The 22182-nt window shown below is 41.8% G+C and overlaps 1 protein-coding gene and 1 long non-coding RNA gene across 16 annotated transcripts in view; one reads left to right on the plus strand and one right to left on the minus strand.

Moving 5' to 3' along the window:
• Positions 1-22182, minus strand: part of adgrb3 (adhesion G protein-coupled receptor B3) — a 118450-nt gene that overhangs the window by 47313 nt on the left and 48955 nt on the right. For 9 of the 14 annotated variants that reach the window (XM_069538635.1, XM_069538633.1, XM_069538634.1 and 6 more), the window contains 8 exons: positions 16402-16566; positions 15452-15616; positions 13559-13723; positions 13005-13106; positions 7242-7349; positions 5794-5990; positions 3889-3957; positions 692-800 (listed from right to left, as the gene is read on the minus strand). In XM_069538635.1, coding sequence (XP_069394736.1) covers positions 692-800; positions 3889-3957; positions 5794-5990; positions 7242-7349; positions 13005-13106; positions 13559-13723; positions 15452-15616; positions 16402-16566 — 1080 coding nt within the window. The remainder of the gene's footprint in view (positions 1-691; positions 801-3888; positions 3958-5793; positions 5991-7241; positions 7350-13004; positions 13107-13558; positions 13724-15451; positions 15617-16401; positions 16567-22182) is intronic. The other 5 variants (XM_069538628.1, XM_069538631.1, XM_020098612.2 and 2 more) reach the window with 3 other exon arrangements.
• Positions 1-22182, plus strand: part of LOC109636746 (uncharacterized) — a 75281-nt gene that overhangs the window by 1800 nt on the left and 51299 nt on the right. For both annotated transcript variants that reach the window (XR_002203221.2, XR_011246040.1), the window contains exons 2-3: positions 21319-21416; positions 21899-22034. This is a non-coding gene — a long non-coding RNA (uncharacterized lncRNA). The remainder of the gene's footprint in view (positions 1-21318; positions 21417-21898; positions 22035-22182) is intronic.

Raw genomic sequence — 22182 nt, forward strand, 5'->3', positions numbered from 1 at the left:
ACCATATTTTTTCCATGACTGTTAATCTCGCAAGAAACTGACTTTTTTAATGAAGCTGCACTTCTGCACAACATGCTTTAGGGCAGGGCATGTTCTGCAAATCAAGCTTCTCCCACAGGACTGCAGTAAAGTGCAACATCAGACTCCTACTTCACCTCCGAGTACAACACAAATATTTTATCTGACATTTATAGTTCAGACCGTTAGAAATAAATTAAAATGAGTCTTTTTCATCTTATTCTTCTATTAATTTCCTTTAAATATGAAAATATTACTACACAAATATCTTGCATATATTTTTTTTATCAATAACTTGACTGTACTTGCTGCAGTTGTAAAGATGTTGGTCAGCTTCTGTTATTAAATGTTCTATAAGTAAAAGTGACTTAACTCGACGACTTGTAGCTCCAGTTAAGAAAAGTTTGTAAACTTAATAAAAAAAGTGTTTTTATAGGAATTTAGCACATTAAGACCACAATCTAAATTTTTAATTAACCTTATAGTTTTGCAGTAATTTTAACCCCCCCACCCTACCCTCACCATGCGTCATTTATCCTCAATTAATGACGGAAGGGAAATTGACACGAGGAGTGAGCGGAGCAAAGGGATTATGTTTCCAAGTCAGGCAGAAAGAAAAACTGCAAAATAAACGAGGTGAGGGAGTAAAAAAGTGGGACTGATTTCTTCTTACCCAGGTTCCCAGTCATCAGATAGGCGTTGTGGAAATCCTTCATGCCCAGTCCAACGATGTGGATGAATTCCTCTATGACTTGCATGAGCTCCACTGCTCCAGGATATATCTGGACGAGATGAGAGAAACACAAAAAGACACGTTCAATGTCAACAGTGCTGCCATGATCAAGAATCAATGGATGGAGCATAAAATAAAAATAAATAATAGTAAATAAATGAATTCAATTAAAAAGCATAAACTAGTTTAATTAGATGTTCTGTGTTTTTAACAGAAATAACTCTATATAAAATGCATTGTTATTATTATTTAATATATATACTAGAAACAAACCAAAAATTCAAAGTTTGGATGTTGTTAAAAGTTTCTCCTAAAACCCATGAAGGTATAAAAGTACATTAAAAACATTTTTTAAAGCTCAATAAAGACTGAAGTAATGATAACGCACTGTGAGTGGAAGATACATTGAGAAGTCAAACTGAAATACTAGAAGAAAACTTTGACCCATCCCCTCTCATGCTGGCCATCCTGTGACTCTTTCTATTTAGATGGAAAGACCCCCGAAGTATTTTCATTGGATCAAATGTCTTATGCAATACATCAAGTTAGAGAAGAGAAGATACTCTCCTTCGAGGGTCTGTTCTGAAATTCTTCTAACATGGCAGACATTTTTGATGTTGGTAGTTCAGATGGAATCAGAGCCCTGTATTTTTCTCCTCTGTGGCAGATTGCTGACTTTAATTTGGAAGCACAGCTCTGATGGTTGGATACAATGTTTTATTTGTATTCCGGTTTGTAATGTGAAAATCAAAAGAAAAAAATTAAAGAAAACGTGACGAATTACAATATTTTTAATAAATTATAACACTGAAAAAACAACCAGGGGGTTTTACAGACACCGTCCCTGGTTGGCGTCTCTCCTGAAAGCCACTAAGACTGATCCTTGTGTTCATGTGCTGCTTCGTGGACCTCAGCACTGCAGAGGCAGGAGATCAGCACCACGGACAGCTCCACTGCTCCACCGGTGACATGGCTGGTCCGCTCAGCTCTTTCCTCCGGGTCAATAAACCAGAGGCTCGCTTGATCCCATAACTGACCTTCAAATGACTGCACCGCTGTCCCGGCTGACAGTCCCGTGGTGATGATCTAATGAGAGGCTTTGATCGAGGCTTCTCTTTCACCCTTTTGACTGGACATTGTGTGAAGCTTTACACCACAGACTCTAACACATCCGACACTTTCACAAAGTATCATCTGCGCGGAACATTTCAAAATGTCTGCAAAAGGAACGTGTCATATTTCTACAGAAATATTATTGTAGGACTTCAGCAAATGTGAGAGCACACGCAGATGATGTCGGGCAATTAGAGAGGCCTTTGAGTGGCATTTAGCAATTAACACCTCACTCAGGCCTGTTATTCAACAAACACCTGGGGCAGGTATTTCTCTCCTGGGTAACACCTTGCGTTCGGTGTGTTTGCACATGCCTCTCCGTGTGCAGCTGAGCCGGGGCTAGTGGTTTGGTGATGCTGAAGTTGAGAGCCTCTGACACAGCAGAGTGAAAGCCATGGCGGGGGGGGGGGAGAAAAGCACATCACGTCGCCCCTTCCGGCATGTCTGACGCACAGTGCAGTCATGCTCATTCCCTGGTCTCCATGGCAACCGTGAAGATGTGAAGGCAGCGGAGGGAAATGGCTGCAGTGGAGCTTCTGTAGACAGAGCTCTTCCTTTCCTTGCCATGGTAACAGTGACAGGAGGTGAATATATAGTGATCTCTGCACAGAGCCAATTCTGCAGCCAGTAAAAACCTCATAGTGAGCTGTTTCATCTGGCTGTTTTTGAACGTCCGCGGCACGCAGCGTGTGGGTGCTGTGGCGAAACTCGGCTCAGAACACTCATTAATGCAAGAAAAGCCTGCGAGTGAGAAAAAAAACTTAGAGCTGTGAAGTCCAAGCGTCGTCGCTGCTTTGCCAGTGTCCACTTAGTGGAGTGCCAGAAGTGAAGCAGCTCTCATCCTTACAAAGGCACATTAATAACTACAGAAATAATTACCCTTGTCAAATAGCTTTTCTGGGTGTTCAATCATGGAGACAATTTCTATTCCTATTTCTATATTTTGTCTGATCTGTCCGTCTCCATCACACACTCTCCCTGATGAAACTGTTTATTCTCGGGCTCCTCTCACTGACAACCTGTCTCTCTTGGGGCCTGCCAAACTAAAGCTGCACTGAATACACACCAAATTGCTGCCTGCAGAGATGGAGACAGCCAGGACTGGCACTATTGGCAGAACTTGAATCAACTGTGTCTCCTTAAACCATATCAGTCAGATGTGGAGAAAACTGTGACAAAAACAAGATCTGACCGATTTTTAAGACTTGCCCCTCGGTCATGTGTCAGCGCAGGCAATACCTAATTTAAGCCAATTTAGAAGTCAGAGCAGATGCCCTCTGCTGACTTGCAGTCATCACAGATGGTATCTCTGTCAGGGTCTGGATGTGCACGGTGTCAGGATTCAGGTCGTCTCAGACACCAAAGATGAGAGTTGCCACCTCTCGGGCTTAGAAACGTGTCCGACGGAGGACGTAGCCAGGACCCAGTCTCCATGTAAGGTGTCGACAAAATGTACCGTCCTCTGCTCAGATTTTGATCTACAGTACATTACTGCAGTTCTGCCGTCTGTCACCTCTACATTTCTACTGAATATTTAGACTGTCTCTCTCCTCTGCGTGTGATGGAGCTGCTTTACAATGTCGGAGAAAGACATACAGGGAATCAGGATTAGTAACTGCTGTGGTACAAGCAATAAAACGTGCAAACTGTTTGTCTTTATGGTTAAATTCATCTTAATTAATGGTCTAATCACAGTAGTTGTTATGATTTGTATGAGCTGGGTGTCAGCAGCAGGAAGTGACTCCTGCAGTGGTGATGCCTGGACAGCCACTGTGGCACTGCTGCTGCCACCAAGTGGAGGTCTGAGGAACTGGCTCTCCAAATGAGGCCAGATGTCACTCCTGCTAAATGACCTTTCACTGTGATATGTGTGGGTATAACATTATATCAGCACAAACCTGGCTGTCCTTAATCTCTACTATTCAGACGCAGCGACTATAAACAAGCTTTCACATTATTTTCAGGGAGCGTGGCATTCATGCAGAAATCTAAATAATTTACTGTGTGCGCTGCCAGATGCTTACCTTTTGTGCATCTTCCCATTTCTCCTTATTTTCCTCCTCCAAGAGGTTGCTGATGATTTGAAAGAAGTTCTGTGGAGATGATGAAAGGGAAAATACATAACACGCCCACACACAAGTAGTACAGGCACTGCGGCTAGATGCTTTTCAAACCATGAGATAAAAACACTGTGCACTTGGGGATGACTTTTATGGATGATATACGGACATTTCTGATCGCAGGAAATCAGGGAATTGTGGTGCGAGGGGAATAATGACGTTCCCCGCAGGGCTCAATGTGACAGGAAATTTGCCGCTGCGGCCCCCATGGGAAATGATTTGAGAAAAGATGGAACTTGTGATTCGGCTCTGACAAAAATACACCTTGAACCCTTGCAGCGTGCAGCAAACACTTAATGCTAGAGGAGAGAAGCACCAGCTGCAATCAGGGAAAGAAAAGGAAGATGAAAAGGAATGTTTGAGCAGCTGTGTGGATTGTCTTTTTCCAGCAGCGGAAAGCAGGGGCTGCTGGGGGTGCATGCCTCCAGTAGTAATAGGACCCCTGTCTGATCTTTAGCCTTGTTATTTTGTCTGGTCTACAATGTGCCTGAGGGAGTGGCTCTCTCTCTTGACACAGGCTATCTTGTTTTCTACTTGAATGCTTATGCTCCCTCTGGTGGTAATGTGCCCACTTTAACACTGCATTAGTGCAGAGACACGCGGAGGGGGTGGGCTGGCTGGCTGGCCGGCTGACTGCTCTCCTGTCTGCCCACACACACACACTGTAGAGCTCTCATAATAACCATGGACAGGATGCTTTCCTCATCTTATAGATTGTCTAAGGTGGGGGAGAATGGCTGAATGGGCCCCAGGTTGTCCATCCGTGGCCGGCACATTTTGGCTTTTATTTCTGCAGAATATTAGCAGCGGACCGTGCACCTTCCACCCCCATAAATGTGCACCAGCACCAGCAGAAAACTCGGGAAAGGAACATCCCTGACATTTTGTCGTCCAAATACCACCGAGCTTTGGACGTGTATAATTAAGTGAGTTGAACATTTTTAGTGATTTAATTATCTCTGTCCTAAGCTGAAGAAAAAGCTGTATGCCAATTAAATTTTATCACATTCAACACTAAAGCTCACACAGTCTATCTATAGGATAGCTTCCACCCCCCAACATTTTTAATATATTCTTTCCTCCCCCTTAAACCTGAAGATATATATAACATCTAACAATGTAAGTATATTTTCACATCCAAAATACTGTAAAAAGCTTATTGGGTGACATTTTATAACCACCTAATTTGTCATCCTTGTTAAACGCAGAAATCATTTCTCTTCCACACAGAAAATGGCTGATGTTTACTGTTACTTTCATCTTTGTGCGAAAGAACAGCAACTAAACGAGCTTGATACAGTCACAGAGGAAGATGGGAAACACCCATAAGAACTATAATGGGAGAATTAGGGTTTTTCATTACCGCGCATACAATATTCAATCTGTTGTTACCATCACAGGGCGAGCAACAATGACTTCTTTCCAATTCAGCTGACTCTGAAAGAACAGCGTGAGCCAAACATGTGGTGAGGAAATGACACACAGACAAAAACACACACGCTATAACAACATGAGCATATAAGACTGCACAAAGATGCCTGAGATGGGTGTCTTTGAAAAACGGATCAGCTCTGAGGACGCAAATTATCTTATTGGCGATGAGGGTGGAGCTTTAGCTATAATCTCCATCATCCTATTGACATAAAGAGGATCAGTACAGCAGTCAACCCAGACATGATGAGATGAAAGAGTTCAGGACGTGGGGGAGATCTCCTGATACAATACATGTTTGTGAGCCTTTTGTGTCGTTTCAGACATGTTAGAATACATATGTGAACCGAGATCCAAGTGGGTTCTCTCTCCACTTACTTGCACGTCATCTGACGAAGGCTCGTAGCTGGCCCTCTTGAATGTCTCCGTCACATTGCGTAGGATCTCCACAGACGACAGCAGGTCGCCGGCGTAGAAGTTCCTCCTCTGGGTGAGGTCCAGAAGGTTTTTCGTGACCTGGGACATCCCGTCCCCTGCCAGCATCCTCTGTCCCTTAGCAAGGTGCCCCTGAACCTCCAAAAACAGGAGAAGAGAAGAACTTGGGGCCTTCGATGTCCTCAGCAGGTTTTTTAAATTTTTGTTTTGTGCCAAATACACACTTAGCTGCACATTTGGAGTTAACGGAGTGAAAAAGATCAGGAAGAAAGAGCCTGCTCTCTAAGGCCCCTCCTGTGACACGTATATCTGAGCCGGGCCGAAATGTATTCTGCCTCACGGATGTTTTGAAATGAGCCAGTACGAATAAAAGAGTTAACTGGAGCAGAAGACTCGCATTTAGGCAGAAATTGCACAGTGGAATGACATTTCACATCATTGCACAGGGTTTATGTCCATAAATACACGTTCACAGGTGCAGCGCTGTATGTGATATCTCAGCTCTTCTGAGCGATTCTATTTTTTACTGTGATGGAGGTTTATCAAAAATCATCTCTTCTAACGACGTGCTGTTGTGTTTCCAGGCTAAACACCCACAGCCACCGAAGCCTTTATACTATATTTTAAAAGTGCATTGAGATATACTCAGATTGAAAATGTCTCCAACATGCAAATGACTAAGGATCTGTCCCTCCATCTCTCTTTCTTTATCTCTCCATCTCTCTCTCCAGACACCTGTCTACCTCTCCATCTTTCTATCCCTCCATTCCTTTCTCTCTATCTATCTCTCCCTCCATCTCTCAATCTCTCGCCATCTATCGCTATATCTGTCTCTCTATCTCGCCATCTATCGCTATATCTCTCATCTCTCTCTCTATTGCTATATCTCTCTCTCTATCTCTCTCATCTCTCTCTCTATCTCTTCATCTATCGGTATCTCTCTCTCTCTATCTCTCCATCTATCTAGATTGATATCTCTATGTGTCCATCAATCTGGATTCACAAAACTAAATTGTAATGTATTGAAGCAGATGCTATTTAAAATGCAGTAGTGTGTGTGAGTGTGTGAGGAATAAGAACTAAGTGATGTTACAGAAAGTACAATATGCTTCTCCCAGTCTCAACAATAATTGATGTCATTTGTTTCCTCTACTTGTTTTTATCTGATCAGAGACTGACACAGAGAAACACTAAATCAACCCGTAAACGACCCGACTATGACCGTTCATTACAAAAGAGAAAAATGGCAAAATCAGTGTTGTAATTTGCTCCTCCGTATTGAACGTGGTTAATCTTTAGGTACAGTGTGATGAGAATTGGGGGAGAAGAGGGGAGGTAATTTATGATGCATTGGAAACAGAGGCAGTGAGAGGAAGCTGACTTTGCACCTACTGATTGCTGCAAGTATCTGAATTCGTTTGTTATGCATCGAGCATAGCTGGGCTGCTCCCAGAAGGCCATACCGCGGTGATCCAAAGAGCAGCGTCGACTAGTGGTGCCTGTAGAGGAGGAGGTGGAGAAGGAGAGGAGGCAGCGACAGATTTGGAGGGGAGATGGCAGGATGAGGGAGGGAGGGAGGGATGAGGATGCAGGCGGAGGGAGTGCAGAGATGGAGGGTGGAGTGGGATTAAGGAGAGCCAAAAGAAAGGCAGATGGAAGTGGAGGGTGGAGGGAGCGGAAGGACAAAGAAGAAGACAGTAAAATTAATTCTTCTCATGAGACTTTTTTCCTTTCTTTTTGTTCATTTCTGTCGCCCATCACTCATCATCAAAATTTGATATTGCCCATTAAACGTTGCAGTGGACACAGAGAGAGGGAGAGAGAGGTTTCTGGAAGGAAAGTACTGCAGTGTCATACAGAATTGGTTTCATATCATATCAGCTACAGACACAGGCTTTTAATGCACAGTATTGTAAGTTACAGTGGCTTACTCAAGCACTGGGCTGTGATAGCTGTCAGGCATTTAAACAGTGATCCTGAAATAGCAGACCCACCCAACATCCCTCCACATCCCCACACACATCCCACGTATGGGGTCTAACATCACATCTTCCCAGCTGTCGACCTGGCGGAGTGCACTTCACACATCACCCCGCCGCTACAGCACAGGTGCTTGACATCCTGAGGAAAACTCCCACAGTACAAAACATTTCCCCTGGCGTCCGTGCTTCACATAAACTCATCGCTATGTCTTGTTCGCTCGCTCGCTCTCCCCCCGCCTTCCACACACAGACAGAGAGAGAGAGAGAGAGATCAAAACCACACCTCCTACGCCCACCGCCTCAACTGCTACTACCTGGCGATATGCACTTAAAGCCACGAGTGCACACAAAACATTGCTATGTGCCAGGAGCGCCCATGCAGCACCGTGAGACGGCCCAGAGGGCAACAGGAGAGGCCCGCTGTTTCACGCTTTGCCAAGCATCTGTCTCCCCCAGAGCCGGCTTCACCTGGGAGGTTTTATTTACCTCCATAATGCACACCCCTTTTGTTAAACACTAAGAAAAACTTCTTTCACATGTCTATTTGATCATCTCCCTGGCCCGAACAAATAAGTCTGGGTGAAAAGTGTATCTTCAAGGGGGCTTGGTGCCTAGAAAATTAGGGATTCACTTCAGTTTTCTGGCTTCGACATTCTTAAAAGGTCATTGTAAACTGAGAGAGAGCAGCAAAAGACATGGAGGGGTGAGAGGTGGCCACATTCAAGAACTGCTTTAAACTAATAAGCAGGAAAACTGTTCAAATGAAAGAAGCACATCTTGTTTGTCTATCAACCTGAAAGATTAATTGAATTAAATAGTTACAGAAAGATTTTGAAATATAAAAAAAGACAGATTGTTATTAGGTCCTTAGATGACCTGTGGACTGCCTTCATTTCAGTATTAGACTGTATGATGCAATTTTAATGTGAATTCAGCAGAACTGGAAGGTTCAAATTGCTCAAGGCCAGAATCATTTTAATGTGAAACGCGTTGGACCAGAGCTCATTTTTTTTGTCTGCACGACAGTCTTGCAGAGAAAAATTCATGAATTTAGGGAAACAAATGTGTTTGTAGTTTATTAGCTGTATAAAACCTAATACCACAATGTTTCCATTTCATAACAACAAAATAAACGTCTATAAGCACTTCTCGGGTGCTCGCGGGGCATGAATTACTGAGGAGGGAACGAGCAACAGTAAATGAAACTTTATCTTCTTCCCCTTGTCATCAGTTTTGTGAATTCAATACATGCACATTTTCATAAATCAACATTGTATTTGTTCTAGTTTTATATTCCTGATGAGAATATTTTTGAGTCATTTAGAATCCGGCTGTCGTGGGTTCAAACAGGGTCAGGGATGCAAACTCAAAGCTTTCACTGGGATTTTGCCCCAGTCTGCCGTCTGTCCTTGCATCATCGGTGATGTACGTAGAGTAGGTTGACTGTGAAATATAGGTCAGCGGAGATGTGCTCGATCAAAACCAAGGCTGCGCTCCACAGAGGCATTGACCTGTCGCTGTCCGATTTTTACGGCATCCTTAACTCGGCTGCCATTAGAGGAGAACCCAAACAATCCTCCCTGAGACAAAAAGGCTAAAAACAGAGTTTACAACCTGAAGAGTTAAGAGAAAAGAAGTCTTTAAAAGCACAGGCTGAGGACGAGTGTTGTGGACTTGGAAGTGAAGTGGATTGAATCCAGTGTTATAAAAAACTACACAAATCCTTTTAAAAGAAAAATCTTACCAGACTATGATATCCTAAAAAGATAAATGCCGCATGTTTCAATGCATGTGCCAGTAAACACTGAACATGCTTACAGGATGGTGTTATTTGTTAGAGGCCACAGGATCATTTTCCTCTGTAATAACCTGTGATACATTGGTTTAATAGCTTGTGGTTCTGTTGCTCTAATTGCTTCTTCTTTCAGCCGAGTAACTCAAAATTCAGTTGATTTAGATTTCTCATTAGAGACGGAGAATCAGCTAATACCTGTAAAATCTCTTCTGCAAGGTTACTAGTAAAAACCATCCACACCTTCCTACTATCCAGAGATGAAGCCAAAATATATAGAAACACACCATCTTCCACATTTGGAGTTTCCGCACAGTAGTTTCAGGGAAAGTGGAGCGGTAGCGAGGTCCACTTTCGACTAATCACGGGTCAGCCTCAGCTGTTTATCAGGAAGTTTCAGTTTGTTTTTAGAGCCTCTATGAACTCATTTAAACTAACTACTGTCATTTAAAACTTTCAAAATCTGAAATGACAGAAACTTTGAGAGAAATATAATTGACCCATACTGCAGCCAACCACCAGATGGCGTTCGAGATATTTGGCTTCATTTTAGGGGAGCTGTCATGGCGTCCATCTTAATATACAGTTGTGTATTTGTCCAAAAGCAATGCAGGCCAAATACTTACAGTGGTGCAGTGTTGGACTAAATGATATTAAACACATTGGTTATTTACTCTTATTTCACAAAATGTGAAATATAACTGTGAAGATGAGATCAAACAATTTTGAGAAATACAGTATTATCTAATATTATATAAACACTGTATAATTAAAGAAATCCAGTGATATAATGAATAAGATTGCGTGTTTGCTCCTGTTGTGTTTTGCTTCCTCTCTGCACAGTACTTAGAGGTCACCTTAGGATAAGCTGTAAGTGTACGTGTTTACCAGTTTATGATCTTTGTTTGAGTGATCAAAGGCGAACAAACTCATCTGCTGTGTGCAAGCATCCTCTCGACTTTTCCTCCTTTCTCGCCTCCGGCGGCAGTTGTCATCCGCGATGGCCGCGGCGGCGCTGACGACCCTGTTCCTATGATGACCTTGATGACGCCAACTGACTGCAGCTGAGTAGGCACTGATGGCCCTAACACATTCAGACGCCTCACCCGCTCAGTCTCACTGCATTCATGTCGCACACTTTGTCATGCGGCTCTCGCTGATCAATATTTCATCTTTGTTTATGCTCGCTCTGTGCAGCCATTACGTTTCTGAACTGTCCTCGAACAGGGGGAAGAGGTCTGGGCGTGAGGGGTTTGGTATCTTCTCCCATTTTTCTCATGGAAGGCTTTGCTGGATTGACCTTAATCTAATTACAGGCCAAAGGTCTGGAGGTGTTGATTTCATTTATAGTTTCATAATGTGGGCTCTGTGAAACCTGCTGACACCAGACCTGTGATTAATGGCTTTAGATATAAACTTGACCTGACCTGAACTGCTGTTCATCATGCTCTGTTTTTCTTGTGGTCAGTAGCGGCTGTGACAGAGGGGACGTGCTGCAGTTAAAACATTAAAATGTGTCTGTTATTTTACCCTTTTATCAAGATACTGTTCAGGCATTAAAGGTCCTGCTTCTCAATTAACTGATATAGCAGTCTGGTGTTATTACTTTAGGCAAATTGTTGTGCATTCTGTGCATACAGATGATCATCTTCACGTCCACCAGCACTGACATACACAAAGAAGTCTGCACTGATTTATTATGAAATGTCAGAATGTGTTGACCCTGCAGTACAGTGTGTAAAATGTAACAGCATATACACAGCAGCAGGTGAAACAGGATCCAAATTTAGCTCCATATAAGAGTCGTTTAAGTGTAAGGTTCACAAGACTACTTTTAATTTCCTTTTTTTTAAAAATATAATTAAAGTAATTAATAAATGTGATACTGCTCAGTAAAGACCAGTAATTAGTCTGGCTGCAAAAAGGAGCCAAGTGTCTCACTCTGACTAAGTGACCTGAGACACCTCTCAGTGTAAATGAAATTCTTAATCAGTAAAGGTGTTAAATTTCCGACACGAGAAGAAGACGACACAAAAAAACACCAAAAAGTCAGAATAGTGTGAGTTTGAAATGGCTTTGTAGTGCCGAGCAGTTATTAACCATAAAACTAATGTCAAGCCGGAGAGCTAATGTCACACTAGTAAATCTTACTCCGCATAACTTTGCCGCAGGTGAACCATCTGTGATAGGCAGTGTGTTTTCCTGCTGCACCTAATTTACCAGTTAGCTGTTTTTACGGTTGTGGGAGACATGTCAGTTCAGGGAGTCCAGCGTGTTCGGAGTTTTGTAACATGTAACTTTAACAGCCGACACCACCCCCACCATCCTGTTGTGCTCTTTCAGCAAACTGCCCTTCACCACATACAAAGATAACCTACATCACAGCAGCGTTAGCATCGGTTGCATTTCTCATTTTATTCTCACCCCCCCCCCCCCCCTCCTCTCCCATCTTTATTTCCTGGAGCCGAGAGTTAGTCTCGCCCTGTTAGAGAACGTGCATCCTCTCGCTCTGATGCTCGTCTCTCCGTGCACATATTAAAGCTTCTGCTTAATGTCTGAAAACAGACCTCGGTGGTCTTTTCTTCAACAGTGCTCACTTTTTTTCTCCTTCACATCCAGTACACACCTTGTGCGTTGACGGGTGTAGCCATGAGTTACGAGTGCAGCAACATCAGTGTGTGTGAGAATGAAGGGGAGGAAAAGAACATTCACTTTCTCCATAAAATTGGAAAAAGGGTTTTTGATGCCATGCAAAGATTTGAAGTGAAACCAAAGGCTTGTTAACTTCAATACTGAAGTGAAACTTTCTTTTGTGGTGTTATTCTTCATGATACGGAACATTAGGAACATTTATGACTCCAGTGTGATTCAAAGCCACACCTTGAAAACAATGCAAATTGTGTGAATACACACAATATATATGAAAATGTATTCCATTATTTTGTTCCCTTTTATTAGAGGATTTATCTTTTTAGATTCCACCGACCACATTCATCTTCACCTGTGTGCATCGTGGAACATGTAGCTTTTCATTCATTTTGGCAAAACCAACAGGCAGATGGAATCTGATATTCAAAAACTATCTCTGTCGAATATGTAACAAACTGAAATATTATAAGAGTGTCTTTACTTGATTAGATGGGCCTACTTTTATTTCAGGACATGGAGTAGTCACAACAGAAACTCACGTAGCAGGTTTCCTGTTGGAACTGATACGCAACCATCTCGCACTGCAAGCGCACCTTGTGGGGCCCGGGCCTTGTGTGATTATAATATTAAAAACAACAATCCAACATCTTTCTGTGGATATCTGGGTGCACACTTTCCCATTTACAAATCAGGCCGACGATAACAAAAGACCAACTGAAGATGTTGCGCACCTGTGGCATTGGGGGGGCATCTGTTGAAGGCCAGTTCTCCCGAGGGTGTCCGTCTCCACACCATCGACACTGCATAGTCCTCGGGACATATCTCATACGGTGCTGAAGAGCAAAGTGATGCTGAGTCAATGCAAAGAGCTTTTCAGCATTTCCAACATGATGCAACAATTTCCTGGTATGTGACATAAGGAGGTGTGTAAATCACAGCTGTGCAGTGTCGGTGAAAACGACTGTGGGAGCTACATCATAATAATAATAATAGTTTTATAATGATATAGATGACAATGTGTTTAATGCAAATTTCTTTTGAAAATTGGAGCATGAGCTGTAATGATACTTGCATTACCCAGTGTGTCCATGACCAGCATAATACATCCAAATTTATTCACCCCCTCCTCTGTATCCACTTATCTGCATCTCCTCTTCACATTCCATTTGAAATCATCTCATGTAATGAGACATGTCATTCAACTACACACCGATAATTATCTCCCCGCTTTCAATTGGCTTCCCTGCGGCCACTCGGCCTAAAGTCTCATTATCCTCTGGCTCACCTGGGCAGCGCTGGTCGCTGCACTTTCTGACTTCCTCTCCGTTGCCGTCGCACTGCTGCCCGGTCACCGCCGCCCCCTGACATACTCGGGCTCGCCTTTGCCATCCGCCATCGCACGACTTAGAGCAGCCGCTCCACGGACCCCAAGGATTCCACTGCCCGTTGGCTGAAAGAGAAGCATGAAGGGTTAGACACAGGTACTCTAAGATATATCGAAATATTAAACCAACATCATTCGGTGAATATTTTTCTGCTGCCATCCATGATTTGAATTGGTGTGTGACATCTAAAATACGTTTCTGATCGCATTTGATTCTAAATGAGTAAGTAAATGCAGTGTGTTGTTAATATTCCAAAATGAACAAGATTACTTTGAATAATCAGGAGACTGTGTTTTATGGCTCCAGAAGCTGCTCTGAGTGGTGATTATTTGCCTCACTTTGCCAATATTAAAACTCATTTATGCTGAAGTTTCCAAAACAGGCAGCATGTTTTATGTCCTTGTAATGAACACTGTTAAATTGTGCATTAGACAAAAAAAAAAAAAACAGATGCGCCCCTTCAGCAGTGCAGTAAATCACATGCCCTTGTCTGAACGGAGAGGTACAACACTCTGTGAGCAGCGAACACACACTACTCTGGTCTGAACCTCCACTTACCCTGTTTCACACACGTGAGGCTGTTTCATGTCCTACAACTAACCTCTGTCATGTCCACTTCCACCAAGAGAACAAAAAAAAAAACCCAGGAGTTTCTTGGCTAAAACAATCCACAGGACCCAGTAGATACTGAAGCCTCTGCTCCAACATCAGAGCAGCAGATTCCTCAGACATGCTTGTGTGTTTCAAAGAGCTCGCTGAGGAAGCAGGGCTGGAGAAGTTCTAACACATAGCATTGATTCAAAATCCTTCACAGTCCTTTATCGTAATTATGAAGCAATCTTTTGACTTCATGGTGTTTTTATTTCATTTTTTTTAAAGGTTCTACACTTAATACTCAATGATTCCTGAGGAAACTATTGGCTTCACCATGAAATGTTTTGTTTTTTTTGTTCCACAAACCAGGGCCACACCTTGAGACATCCTACTCACTTTAAATGACGGCTCTGTGCAGCCTCTCTAAAATCTGATCTCTCACTGTGGGAACAAATAAGAATCGCTGGGCTTCAGTTAATGAATAAATTGCATAATGCACCCTCTCACATTGAGGCAAACGGCAGCCTCTAATGCTTTATTATCATACACACAAACTAAACCTACGTATTCACCAGCTTATACCACCGTTTAGTTGTCTGAGAGAGCATAAGGCTGGGTGACTGGTTACGCAACATCCCCACTGACTTTTGACAATATGAGAGGAATCTCTTTGCCACGCAAATACAAGTGAAATACAAAAAAAGAAAAGAAAGAAAGTGCACTTTTTACGCTGCTCGAGTGAAAATTGCATCAGGAGATTATGAGAGTGTTCAGGCCCTTCATATGATCAGACAATTCAAAGCCCGATGGAGACCACTAAGCTGACATCTTTGAGCCTCTAATACATCTATGATGTTGACAGGCAGTTTGGACAGCTAACCCGTGCATTCTGTGAAAGGCATACAGTACATCTAACTGGATTTCACAAATCCAATTGATAGAGCATGGTCTTAAACAGTATTCTTGATTCTTACAACACAGATTTGACTTTTGCTACGAGGCTTTTCAGTATGCAACACAAAGAAAGTCAGGCTCCGTATTTAATCTTAAATTCAATCAAAAATTCCTATGAGTACGGTGCTTGTGATTAAAATAGTGATTATATGGGTCGGGGTATGTTTGTCGTTCTATTACAAATCATGATTCTTGAATTTAGACATCAAAGCGGTTATATAGAATTAAGAGGCTCAGGATTTTACCTGTGCAGTCAGGATTATGGCACTCTCTGCTTTCTGCCCAGTGACCGCGACACTCAGATCCCCCATGGGCGGCTGCTGAACACTGCCTGGTCCTCTGCTGAGTGCCATTGGCACAGGTCACCGAGCAATCGCTCCAAGAGCTCCACTCCTGCCACTGTCCATCCACTGAGGCACCAACCACAACCCAACAAGCATGTCCCAAGCGGAGGGAGAAAGAGGGCAGACAGAAATGGGGGGAGATATTCAGATCACTAGTCCCTCGCACACTTGAGAGCCAATAAGACATTTAGTGAAAAGCAAAAAATGTATTCAAATAGTCACATGACTATTTGGACATTTTCGGAGAATTGTATTGCTTTTTCTCTTTCATAGGTTAGAATATAAAATGGTCAAATGCAGAATGAGAATAAAACATTAAATGTGTTTTAATAGAATATTTTTGTATTAGATTATTATCATGGCTATTGCACATTATTAAACTGCACATACTATTTGTTCCCTGCCTTCCATCATCCTTGTGGGGGTGGAGGGAAAGCATCTGCGACTGAGCGGTTTAAACTGAGTATGTTACCAGAGCAAAGCTAACATTTACTGTGTGGAAGAACTCATCATCACTAATCTGCTTACCACTCACAGGCAATTGCGGGTAAGTGATTTTGACGTCAGTATCACAGCATTGACAGGGTTTCGTAAACCACATTATTGTGTAAGCACTATTACTTTAAATGCATCACACAATGCAGGCATTCCTTTTTTTACTCACCTTTGCAGTATTGTATTGATTAATAATTATATAGCTGTGTGTGAGGGAAACTGCGACCGTCCTCAAGAGAGGAACTTCTGAAAAGTGTTTATCATCATCTCTGTGATTATATCTTTTATATTTTTCCTTTAGTAATAACAGTTGATATTGTTATTTTAAATGCATTTAAGGAGCAATGAGATAATACCTGGGCATAGGGCTATGTTGCAAAGCTTAGTCTGGGTCTCAGGTCCATCACAGGCCCTGCCACCGTGCTGGGGAGGGGCGCACATCCTAGTCCTAGTGCGATGCCCTCGGCCACACGTGAAAGAGCACAGGCTCCACGGTGACCACTCCTCCCATACACCGTGTACTGCGGGCACAGAAAAGGCGTCAGGCCTAATCAATGTCCCTGTCTCTGCTGTAGCACAAACAAACCCATAACAAACAGCACCCAGCTATAAATGAAATAAAATCAATCAAAAATAATTAGCAACAAAACAAATGTAAGGGAAACACTGACTGTGCAGACTGTGTGTGGCTCAGCCACAAGCTTCAGTCACCTCTGTGCATGTAGCGTTCTATATCTTGTGCACAATGATAATAAATACTAATCCACTAACAATGCTGCATACCTAATTAAAGGTATACATTATGAATACAAATATCAATCATTCCCATGAACATTATAACAAACAACAGTAAGAATCCAGTCTTTCTAACGAGGTGAGGAGCAGCAGCTCTGTTCTTCTTGGGAATGTAATGGCACTGAACCTTCAGGTTAACATAGGCTGACAATTGTGTTGCAGAACTGTCATCTCCTCAACATACTAAATCATGGTTATGCACCAAACGGACAGCACTTAACCTGGTCTCAGACCTCTGAAACACAGGCCACATTTCATGTTTTGTCAAATAATTTGTAATGACGTGACCACAATGACTGCAAATCAGCCTCGACTGCACAAATCCAAAAGAAAATGTATTATTAAGAAGACGCTGGTGTGTTCCATAGATATGCCTGCGGGCAATTATGCAAAGAATGTTCCAAAGGGTGATAATTTTCTCTTCCTCAAAATCATTTTAAATCCCATGTGGCATATTGTTAACATGGCCACCTGGGACATGGGACCGCTGCAATTGTTCAATCAGAAATATTAATATGTAAATTAGAAAGGTAGCTTAAAAACCGCAACAGTGGAATATGCGCAACTTATTTTGCATCATGCATCTTGATTTGTGTGTAATTTCAAGAGGTGCTGATTCTTGGAACTGCAGAGGATATTTGTTTTGGGCTCAAAGTTTTACTTCAGAGAGGGAAATATGGAAATTTGAGAGACAGACAGAACTAAAGACACTTCCTGTCTCGTTTCTCCACAAATGTAAATATAGGTAATGAAATGAAGAAGGCACTGTTGATCTAAATGTAAAAGTTTAAGCACTCATATTAGCATCTAAAGTGCATTTACTGAGACAATTAAAGTCTCCAAAATAAACTTTAAGTGGATGGTAATTGTATCAAACCCAAATCACACTGGAGCGATTCTTAAGCACCAGACGTACGAATCTATTAAAAATGCACAAAACACATTTTAGCTGCGAAAGCCTTGTTTTCTAAGCAGCTTCAATAACACCCAGGGAGCTGCAATGGAAACGTCGGGCTGATGTGGGAGCAGCTGTGTATATACATTTAGATAAGAACAGATTAGATTAGACTAAATTAAACTAACAAACAACAAAATGTGGCACACAACAAAAGGCACTTAAGGACTGACGCATGGAAGAAAATATATGAAAATTGGTTGGAAACACCACCGATCGTTTGGCATTTAATCATTTTTGATAACAAATGGGATTCAAGATGAAATCTGTTCGACTATTTTGTTTATAAGCGACCGGTGGTTCTTCCTCAGAGAGGTCACAGACCGCGGAACAAAAGTTAGATCTCAGGATCAGTTGCGGAGCGGTCGGATGATGGAATCAGGCCGACGGTCCGCCATGAAGGGAGCCACCGTCTGTCCCACCCCGTGCCTCTAGGCGCAGCTTTGATGCTCTTAGCTAAGCGTCCCGTGGTGGCTGAAGCATTTACTTTGAAAATTTAGAGTTCAAAGCAGCCAGTCACCACTGCTAGCGATGATGGAATAGGATTCTGCTTCTTTGTGTGGTTTTTCCTCTGAACCGCGGCCATGATTTACAGGGACAGCCGTGAGCAGTCGCACAGTGCCGCTCGAGGTGAAACTCTTGGACGGCCACAAGATGGTGGCCATAGCAAGTGCGTTTGCCAAGAATGTTTTTATTAATTTGCGGTAAACTGGGATTTGGTTGGCCCTCTCATCTCATTTCAGTGAGGTTTGAACTTGTTAGCCTACCTCTTGTGCTCAACTGTATTCATCATGCAGTATTTATTATTTTGCTGCCACCTCTTTATTTTTGCCACAGGGCTGTTTGAGGTTCAGTCTCAAATCCACACTGCTAAGCATAAAGCTGCACTTTACATCTGTTGTGCATGATATTGCACCTGGCTCGTACATTTGCACAATGTAAAGAAGGCAACAATAAATGTTTTTGCCGTACAGCAGGTCATCCTTATTCATATAGTGCTTAGAGTTCATTTCAGAGTCCTTCAGGTTCATAGAGTTTTTAGTCTGTGTCATAATCAAGTTAAAACTGAGTGCTGGTCTGCATAATAAACCCTACTCACAATTTTCCTGATTTTCTTTTGCCCTTGAAATTATGTGTGCAAAACCCAGTGTTCAATAAATTTAATTGCCTGTAAATGTTCCTCTAAATTCCCAAGTTTCAAGATTTATTATCTCACAGTCATAATTTTATGTTTCACAGAAACCTCAACAGAAAATATCTTGAACTTAGTAGGATCATGTTTATTATTGATTTTTTTTCTTGTTACTTCTGCTTTGGGTAGGTCTTCTTCACTTTATTTATAATTGTCATGATTATCATTTATTAATGCCTCTATGATCAAGATTTTTATTTAAAAGCTTTAACTCTAAGTTTTTTCTTAGTTTGTTTATTCTGTTTCCATGAAAGCTTCGATGACTGCTCATACTAATTATACAGTTTTTAAACAAATTCAAGAAGCCACACATTTCACATTGAGCACACAAATAAACATACTTAGTGTAGCTATATAAATACACTTCTATTAATTTGTGGGAAATCAATAGATGATATCAAAAAGTAATATGTATGTCCAAAATGTATATGTTTGATGTCTATGTCTAATGCTTACAGGTTAAATCAAATGTTACTCTACATATTTACCAAATCCAAATGTAGAACGTATCCCACCACACTCTGCAGTAGTGAAGGACCAGCTCACCAGAGTGCACGGATAAAGCTTTTTTATGTGTGCAACTTTAAAGAGAAATATCATCAAACTGTAGTTAAACAGGAAGTAGTTTAATTTCATTCAATTTCATTTTATTGGCTTATTTTATTACAATCTTCCAGGAAGTTCCGAGTTTTCAAACTGACTGACGCTACACAGTAATTAGTCTGCAAAGACACAACATCCTCTGCACATTGTGAAAAGTTTACTGTGTTGTTGTCCTGTTATTAGTACTGTCTGGCTTGGTTTTTTTTGTTGTTGTTGATCAGTCACATTTGTGTTGGTTGGCCGCTGCGCTCCTGTGAAATAGCGTCGTGGGGGAACTTGTTTTGGTGGAACGGGGGGGGGCATGTTATACATGGGTGGTGAGATTTGAATCTTTGTCATTACCAGTTTCAGTGTGTTTGTTGCCAGCTCAGATGTGGCTCTTGCAGTGTGTCTGCAGCTATATACAAAGTGAATTTAAGGCTTTTTGAGATCTTTTGCGATTACTAGTGATGCAATTTAAGACTAAACGTGTGATGGAAATACCCATCCAAACTGAAAATATACTTAGTACTACAAGTTAACACATGGTTGTCCTCTAAACTCCATCGCCTTGAGCCCCATGTCCCAAGTTAATGAAAGACACATGTCAGTTTCCATTAGAAGCAATGTCTTATTGTTCACCTTGCATTTCCTTATGTTCATAAACTCACTAGCAGGCTGGCATTATTTAACTTTAAGCATATCCAAAGTCTAATGACGCAGCACAACAACCGGAACTAATAATTCCTCCTCAGTCTGGCACAGTGGAAAAGTTTTTGCAGTGACCTTTAATGCTGACGTTCCCATCAAGACCACAGCAGAATTTAAGACGATGTAATAATTTTTAGTGCTTTTTATTTGTAAAATTGAGACACAGAGTCTGTGTCATCATCTAGTTAAAAATGCCAAAGAGTACGCCCTGACTTATTATGAGTGCTGGGCTGCACAATAAACCCTACTCACAGTTTTACTGATTTTCTGATTACTGATTGAAAGAGAAGTGGAAGGGCCACCAGAATGATGCGCCTAATGGTAGATATTATATCCACAGTCTACATCCAGGGAGTCAGACTAACTGTGCTGTAAGAAATAATAAATATTAAAGCAACACTATGTAACTATTGCTGAGCAACAGCAACCTCTGTGACCACAAGTGGTAATTCATCCTGGAATGGTTCAGAGACTGACTTAAGCTGTTTTCACCTCAGACTTTATAGAAAGATGCACAATGTGTCTCCACTTCCTCCTACCATCGAGACATGAAGCTAAACTCTCCGCGATCCGAACGCCAGCGTCTTTTGGAGGCGGAGTCTGCGGTAATGATTGGGGGATGGGGTCACGCCTAGTCAGCTAGTCTCAACCATCAATCATAATGTTTCACCTTGTTTTTACAGCATCAAATAACTAATTAAAACTAAACTCATTGTATATGTGTACTTTGAGGGGTTTTAGTTTGGCCATTGTCCTCTTCACTAACAACACTAAAGACTAATGATTTATGACCTATACTGCAGTCAGCCAGAAGGTGGAGACTCAGATGCTTTGGATGAGCTATCATGTCATCCATCTCTATGCAGTCTTTGGTTTTATCTGTTGACCGAAGCTCTGAACTGAAACGTGTGTGTATGTAACGTGTGTGTTCAGACCCAGAAGGGCTGTGTCTGAAACAAACTCAGCCAAACTCAGTTTTAAAACTGTGATATTTGAAGTTTCCTCACTGATTTGTTTGTTACTTCTCCATCTTTTCAGATGATTACTGGGGTTACTGTTGCTGGGCCTAACTATCGTTCAGCTCTTCTAGCAGGAGATCAGGAGCAGAGTGTGGAAGCAGGGAGCAACCAAAACAAGTCAGTGTACCCTCAAAATGATTTTGAAGCGGTTGCATAGTGAAATAGTTGCATAACGTTGCTTTAGCACAATTGAAAGTAAACTATGCTATTTTTTAACAGTTTAACAACCATTACAGGTTTTACTGCTGATTTGACTTAGTGTTTGTTAAAGTGTTCAGTTAAAAACAAATCTCAACATTATTATATTAACATTCACTTTTCTAATAGAACGATATTGAAATCATCTCACTTTTATAATCAGCTACAATTGAATTTGATCACACTTATTCTGTGTTGGCAAGAAACACCGGCACTGGATGTGAACTGCAGAAATGTCAAATATTAACAGGATGGCTATTGGACTGCTTTCTTTATGATATATAACTGCACTACAGTTCAGAAGAAAAACAAGATACAGCCATGGGTGTTGGGGTATAGTGGGGCACTGCTCATTCAAAAGGGATATTTTACAAAACAGAAATGTTGCTGTTTTTTGACAGATGCATTGTGTTGGGCGAAAAAGAATCACAGCTTGTTTGAAGGCTCCCAGATTTTCAGCATGCTTGATCTGCAGCCCGCAGTGCCAGAGCCATTATTCACAGATGATGCTGATGTTTTTCAGATGGTGACTATAAGGTAAGGTTCCTTTAAGACTGCAGCGATGTGTCTTTCATTTAAAACTTGCTCTATTTCGGAGACGTCCTCACTTCTTGGCAGACTGCAGACTTTCTTGAAGAAAGCAGATTGATCCATCTGCCTTTCAGAATATTGGATATAGACTTTG

The sequence above is a fragment of the Paralichthys olivaceus genome, chromosome 14 (genome assembly GCF_024713975.1).
Source record: "Paralichthys olivaceus isolate ysfri-2021 chromosome 14, ASM2471397v2, whole genome shotgun sequence".
NCBI lineage: Eukaryota > Metazoa > Chordata > Actinopteri > Pleuronectiformes > Paralichthyidae > Paralichthys > Paralichthys olivaceus.